This window comes from Macrotis lagotis, chromosome 3, assembly GCF_037893015.1.
Source record: "Macrotis lagotis isolate mMagLag1 chromosome 3, bilby.v1.9.chrom.fasta, whole genome shotgun sequence".
Taxonomy (NCBI): domain Eukaryota; kingdom Metazoa; phylum Chordata; class Mammalia; order Peramelemorphia; family Peramelidae; genus Macrotis; species Macrotis lagotis.
In genome coordinates, this window is record NC_133660.1 from 175,254,448 (window position 1) to 175,261,836 (window position 7,389).

Below are 7,389 nucleotides of genomic sequence, written 5' to 3' on the forward strand. Positions count from 1 at the left end.
AATAATAAAAATTTTTTAAAAGAAAGAAAAGAAAAGCAAGACCTGGAGTCAGGAGAAACCAGCTTCTGATCTCAGCTTAGACTCTTCTAAATTTTGTGATCGGGGCAAGTTATTTGAGCATCTTGAGTTTCAGTTTTCCCATCTGTAAGATGAGGATAATTCTGTCCTGCCTACTTGGTTATGAGAAAAACACTGTAAATCTGACAGTGATAGTCAGGGTGTCCCAAAGAAGTGCAGCACTTTAAGATTTTTGGGGACACCTTGAATAATTCATATTTTATCTCCAGATTTCACCATCAACTATACCCTAGTGTAGCATATTTGTTCTTAAATACAATAAGACTCAATACCAGTACTAGGTGAAAAATGACTTGCATTTGTTTTATGGGGATTCTGAGAAGCAAATAAAAAACAGTAATTTTACTACAGAGCACCTAGGTAGTACAGTGAATAAAGCACTAGTCCTAGAGTCGGGAAGACAAGTTCAATCGACACTTACTTTGTTGGATGACCCTAGCCAAGTTGCCTAACCCTTTTGCCTTAGTTTTCTCATCTGTAAAAGGAGCTGCAGAAGGAAATGCAAACTATTCCACTGTCTTTGCCAAGAAAACCGCAAATGGGGTCATGAAGAGTCAGACACAACTGGATGATAGCAAACAACCAAAATTTTATTACAACCCTTATGACTTGCTTGTAGATAGATAGATAGTATTATTGACTTTTATAAGACAGCCTGCCTACTAAGTCAAATAACATAAATTTATGCTTTTTGAGCAGATGTGATGGGATGAGCATTATTTAAACTATACAAAAGAAGAGCAAAAAAAAAAACCCTTTTATTTGCTAACAAGTGTTAGAAATGCCATTAACAGAGAAAAAAATTTATAATTAGAATTGAAGTTTAAGATCTTGTTTTCTTCTTATCTAAAATGGCACTGGTATATGTTAGGCCTTGTTTGAGAGGTGTGTGTGTGTGTGTGTGTGTGTGTGTGTGTGTGTGTGTATGTGTGTGATATGTAGGTGCTTTAAATAATATCAATCCCTTAATTACATGATAGAGAAAAATCTTAATATCTCACTTATGAATGTTTTAATTCTGAAAGAGTCATGAAATTATTCATTTAGAGTAGGGAGGAACTTTAGCTGTTATGAAGTCTAATTCCTTCCAATTACAAATGAGGATGCTAAGACCCAAAGAGGGGGCCTTAGGATGTATTTAAGGTCATGCAATAAATGACAGAGCCTGGGGCTTTGAGCCTAAATCTTAAGACTCCCATTCTGGTGTACTACTGCCTCCTCTAAGTTCCTCCACCTCTACAATTTACAAATGAGGAAACTGAGTCCCAAAGAGGTGAATGACATGCCCTACATAATAAGTAGCATAGTCAAGATTCAAAATCATGTTCTTTGACTCCCAGATACAATAATCTTTTTTACCTTAAAGATTATGCTTTAGCTATAATCAAAATACTCATAGCAAACACCATGATGAAAAAAATCCACATGAAGAATCTGTCAATCACTTTTGCTACCTTCTTCCATTCGATTCCTTTTGCATTATTCGTCCGGTGATCTTTGAGGCACTTAGCAATGTATTCAATATTCCTTGTTAGGGTTGTATAACGGGCACAATAATTGTCTGACTCTTTGGGATTGTCACCCTGGGTTCCCAGGTCATTATTTAAAAGTCTATTGATTTCCTTCTTTTGGGCAATGTTATTTTCTCTGTTTCTGGGTCCATTCTGATGAAGCTCTGGGAGTTTGTCATAGTTTTTCTGGCGATGGTCTCGCGCTTTACTATGGCGTGGGCTGGTGCAACTTTCCCCAACATCATAAACAAATAAGATCTTAGACATGTATTTCAAGATGACTACCCTTGCCCACTGGGGTACTGGTTTGGCTTCAGCACCACAGAAGTGGATATTCATCACCATGATGGTCAATGCAGTGGATGCTGTTATCAAGGCCATTGTTGCTATGTAGTATTTACCTTGGATTTAAAAATATATATATATATATGTATTAAAAACCACTTTTCTTTTTCTTCTACCCTAGTCCTACCTTCCCAAGTCACAACCTTTGTTCACTCTGGTTTTAAAGAATAGAAACAATTCTCTATGATCAGACATCAAAATCCTTGACTCCAATTTAAATCCACTATCCATGTTGATAACTTAACAACTTATAAAATAAAGGGATTGAATTTGATGATTTTTAAATTATTCTAACAATCTATGATTATTGCTAATAGCAATAATTGTTAATAGCAAATCAAATCAATTATGCAGTAATTTGGAATTGACAGATTCAACTCCAAAAGAATTTATTAAACATCTACTATATTAAAAACAATGGGAATACAGTGACAATTTATTAGTCATCTAATAAGTGCCCTGCATCATCATCATCATCATCATCATCATCATCATCATCATCATCATCATCATCATCATCATCATCATCAAACTATGGCTCATTGCTTTTAAGCTCATACATCATTAGTTTTCTTCTTATAACCACTATTACTGCTACTCACCTATCAGAGGTACATTCTCAGAAGGAGGCATAATTTCTGCAACCATTAATTGAAATACAGTCATGGCCAAGAGGACAGTGACTCCCAGGGACACTTTTTCCCCAGAAGCTGCTGGAAGGTAAAAACTCAAAGGGGCCAAAAAAGATATCAATACACATGGAATCAGCAAATTAACGATATAGAAAGATGACTTCCTTTTCAGAATAAGTGTAAAGGTTATGTCTGGGTAAGGCTCGGAGCAGCACCCATAAGTGATCACATTCTTCACTGCAGGCATTCCATGGATTTCCCACTCCACATCTTCAATGAAATCAGAGAGGTCTCCACTATCCAATGCATTAAATATATCCACTTGATTACCATTATAGGTCCAGGAACCAAAGGTTAGGTTGCACTGCTGATCATCAAAAGGGAAATAAGATACATCAACTACACAGGAACTCTTGGTTATAGCTGGGGAATCCCAAGTAATAAGCCCATCATATCTGAGGACCACATTTGTATTCACTGGCTCTGAAGATTCATCATCGGCTCTAAGGCAGAAGTAGAAAAATAAAAGTTGTTAACTAGAATGTAGTACAATTCATCATCTCATTTCCCTCCCAATTTTTTCCACTCCTCCATAGTAGCTATCTTTTTACTTTCTATATCAAAGTCTAGACTATTCTATTAGGTACTTGGGCTTCAAGGTGGCAGGTAGGCACAGTAGGTAGAGTACTGGGCTTGGAGTCAGGAAGATCTGAGTTCAAATTTTACCTCAGGTACTATGACCCTGGGCAAGTTTATTAACTTCTGTCTGCCTTAACCCACTATAAAAGGAAATAGCAAGCCATTTTAGGATCTTTGCCTAGAAAATCCATTGTATAACATTGGCATGCTACGGTCATGAAAAGTTGGACCCAAGAGGTTGCTGTTATTATTATACAAAGATGGGAGGAGTATCAAGGTTGAGAGACAGTTTGACTACATGGTAGAGTTAGTGAAGAGTGGTATGAAGACTGGAAATGAAGCTGTACTGGAGGGATATTAAATGCCAGGCAGACAAGTGTATATTTTATCCTAGAGGCAATGGGAACAATTGAATGTTTTTGAGTAAGGTCAGACTGGTACCTTAGAAAGATTATTTTAATCGTGGTGTGTTCCGTGGAGGATGGATTGAGAGGAAATACATTGGAAACAGGGTGGCTAATAGTATACTTTTAGATAATACAGGACAATGCCAGATTGGTAGTCATGTGAATAGAGAGAAGTGGACAGAAGGAGATATGTTTTGGAAATAGAATCAATATTGGTAATTGGGTCAGTATATACAGCAGAGTCAGGCCCTGGGCTAAGTGCTTTACAAATATTCTCATATGATCCTCACAAAAATCCTGAGGGCTAGATGCTGGTGTTACTTTATTTTATAGAGGAGGAAACCAAGGCAAATAGAAGTTAGGTAACTTGTCTGAGATCACCCAGTTAGTAAGGGCCTGAAGTCAAATCAAGGATGACTCCAAAGTTGCATATCCTGGGTGACTGGGGAGGGGGAAGGGGATTGATGATGATGTTCTTCAATAGGAATAGGGAAGATTAAAAGAGGGCCAGGTAGAGGGAGGAAGGAAAATAATCATATTTTCACCATACATGAGGCAGATGAAAAGTCAAATGATTTCCTTATTATCACCTAGTTTCCACCAGTCTCAAAGATAGAGAATAGTAACATGACTGTTTCTTCCTTTCTTGTCCCTATAGGCAGCTAAAGTGGTAATACCAGACCCAGAATCTGGCAGACCCGATTTCAAATTCTGCCTCATACTTCCCAACTGTGTGACTCTCAGCAAGTCGCTTAACCCTGCTCAGCCTCTAAAATGGCAGCAAATAATGACACCTATTTCACAGTATGCTCATGAGGATAATGTGAGATGATATTTAATAAATAAATATAATATGGTATAAATATATTTATATTACATACTTAATTTACAAATATATTTAATAGGAAGAATAAAGCACTTTGCAAATCTTCAATTGCTATATAAATGCTATTATTAGTGTCACACATTCTGAGATTGTTCCTATTACATTAGAATTAGGGGCAAAAATAGTATCTAATAGCTATGAATACACTCAAAGTTCCCACAAACACAGATACTCTGGAAATCTAAGCCAAAAGAGAGACAAGATGCAAAAATGTATTAAATATTTCATTAGATTAGTTGTTCAATTCCAACACAACAAAGGTTTCATTTCATGCTTGTCTGGAACATCACTTCTTCTTCATACTTAGATTCAAATAAATCACTGGTTGAAATACATGCCAATAGGGGTGGCTAGGTGGCCCAGTGGATAAAGCACCGGCCCTGGAGTCAGGAGTACCTGGGTTCAAATCCGGTCTCAGACACTTAATAATTACCTAGCTGTGTGGCCTTGGGCAAGCCACTTAACCCCGTTTGCCTAACAAAAACCTATAAAAAAAAATACATGCCAAATATCTGAAGATATTAGTTTTTGATTCAAACTTACTTGTTATATAGAACAATATCTGGTCTCCATACTAAGTCACTGGGGATTCTGATAGTGTCTAGTCCATCATACTGGTCTCTATCCCACTTGAGATATGCATCGTACCAGATTTGGCGAATCCATAGATAGGCTGTCAATATTTGGTTTCTCTCATCCTGAAAGAGGATTCGAGATGTAGCTATTTCTAGACAACAACATCTCAACCAGATGTATCTTATCTCTAGAACACAAGGTCCACTTCTGCTTTACACCATTTCAAGGGTTTAATGTTACATGCTCATATAACAGCTTCCAAAAATTCTTTCCCTAACTTAACTGATTAGTTCATCTGTTAAAATTGTACTTATTTTGGGAAAATGTTCAGGTCCTATTTGATGAACAGATCAAATTTCTCAAGAAAACATACAAGGAGGGAGGAATAGCAGAAAGAGTAAAAAGAGAGAAACAAGAGAGAGAGAGAGAGGGAAGGAAAGAGAAGAATGGAAAAGAGGGAGAGAGAGAAGAGAAAGAGAAGAAAAAGATCAAAGAGAGAAAGAGGAGAGGAGAGAGGAGCAGAGAAGGGGAGGAAGGGGGAAAGAGAGGCAGTGAGGAGGGAGAAAGAGATGAGAGACAGAGACAACAGAGACATACACACACAGAGAAAGGGATAGAGAGGTTGTACATAGCCATAATGCAGAGAAGGAACATAAAGTCTCATAACTACATATACTCTCAAAGGTAGAATAAGATTTAATATCTTTTACACACACACTTTTACACACTTCTTTTTTAATTTAATTTTTTCCAAGTACATATAAAGATGGTTTCCAACATTCATTTTTCATAAGATTTTGAGTTCCACATTTTCTCTCTCCCTCCCTTCCTTCCCTCATGACACATGTGCAATCATGTTTAACATATTTCCTTATTAGTCACCTTATGAAAGAAGAATCAGAACAAAAGAGAAAAAACATAAAACAAATTTTAAAAAGTGAAAATAATATCTTCTTTAAGAGTCCATAGCAATTTCTCTGGATGACACACATGTATCTTATTTCTATCTTCTTTCTCTAAGCAGATTTTAAAAGTTTTAAAGAAATTTTTATTTTGCTCATTCTCTTACCAGACTTCAGAACAAGATGAGGGATATTTTCCTTATTTTACATATGAGGAAATATCAGTGAAAGGAACATTTTTGAGGAGTGAAGCCCTCTCTCTCCCTTATCTTGCCCACCTCCCATTCTGCCTCACACAAAATACCTCCTACTCCTATTTCCTCTTCCTACTCTTGCTAAGAAGCTGTTTCTATTGAAAATAAGGTTACCGTCCTAAACAGCATCTCTGATGGACATGATCTTATTGTTACTCACCATATCTTTAATTTGAGAGAGTGTAATCTGCAGAGTGACATTCAGTACTTTGTCTGTATCTTCCACTGGTCTCAAAGCATTAGAGTAATCTTCAAAAAGGTCATTAAAAAGTTTTTGAGCATATTTTCCTTCTGCTGCCTCTATGACTGCATTAAAAAAAATTGGTACTGAGTCAATATTCAAGGCATAGTCTATCTCAGAGCAGAATGGGCTTTCAGTATGTGATGATGTCTATGAGCTCCTCTTCCCCACCTCTCCACCATCCCAGCCCCCATTCAGGCTTGCCCCAGACTTTCTCCAGAAAACAGTTAGATTGACAAGCACCCTTTGGAAGCATTACCATTTATCCATCCCTTTCTGCAACGACTGCCCGTTAGGGGTGTGCTTGCCCACAGTCCTTACATAGTTCCCCCCATTCCCACAGATTCAGCTGCTGGGGCTGATCACTCAGTCCCAGATATACCAAGCCATGGGGATGTATAACCACTACCACCTGTCCTCTCACCTCTCAGTCTTGAAGCTGTCCACAATATCCAGCAAAAGGAAAAGCAGGAATGGGACCAGGCCATTCTTTTCTTGGGACTCCTTGAAATTGAGCCAGAGGCAGAGGCGATTTTCACTTTCTTTGCCTTGAGAAATTATAAGACTTAGATGGAAAATTTCTAATAAGTCATTAGTCAACTCTGGCCCCAGTGTCAGGCTTTTCTTTCTTGGGAGCAACCACCACCACCACCTCAGCAGATGAGAAATCTCTTACAGTATTGCCCACTAAACTCAAGCAGACATCCTATGCACCTCCCTCCTTCACCCGTCCTGCCCCAGTCTCATGGCCAGCTCCTCACCACAGGTAACCTGAACCCAGCCTATTCTACTCCACTTGATGAATGAAGCCCGAGCTGATGTCTGGAGTTTGGGGGACTCAAGCCCAGGATTATAATGTCACAGTGAAGAAGGGAACTCCAGATGATGCTCTGTTACTTCACCAGAATCACACATCTG

At 38.0% G+C, this 7,389-nt stretch overlaps 1 protein-coding gene across 1 annotated transcript; it reads right to left on the minus strand.

Annotated features, from left to right (window-relative positions):
* Window positions 1-685: 685 nt before the first annotated feature.
* On the minus strand, window positions 686-7,010 carry CHRNA9 (cholinergic receptor nicotinic alpha 9 subunit). The gene is made up of 5 exons (XM_074227478.1): window positions 6,896-7,010; window positions 6,391-6,536; window positions 5,042-5,196; window positions 2,537-3,069; window positions 686-1,990 (listed from the first exon to the last, which is right to left on the minus strand). The coding sequence occupies exons 1-5, from the start codon at window positions 6,957-6,959 to the stop codon at window positions 1,446-1,448; spliced, it is 1,443 nt and encodes a 480-aa protein (XP_074083579.1). The 5' UTR covers window positions 6,960-7,010; the 3' UTR covers window positions 686-1,445.
* Window positions 7,011-7,389: the final 379 nt, after the last annotated feature.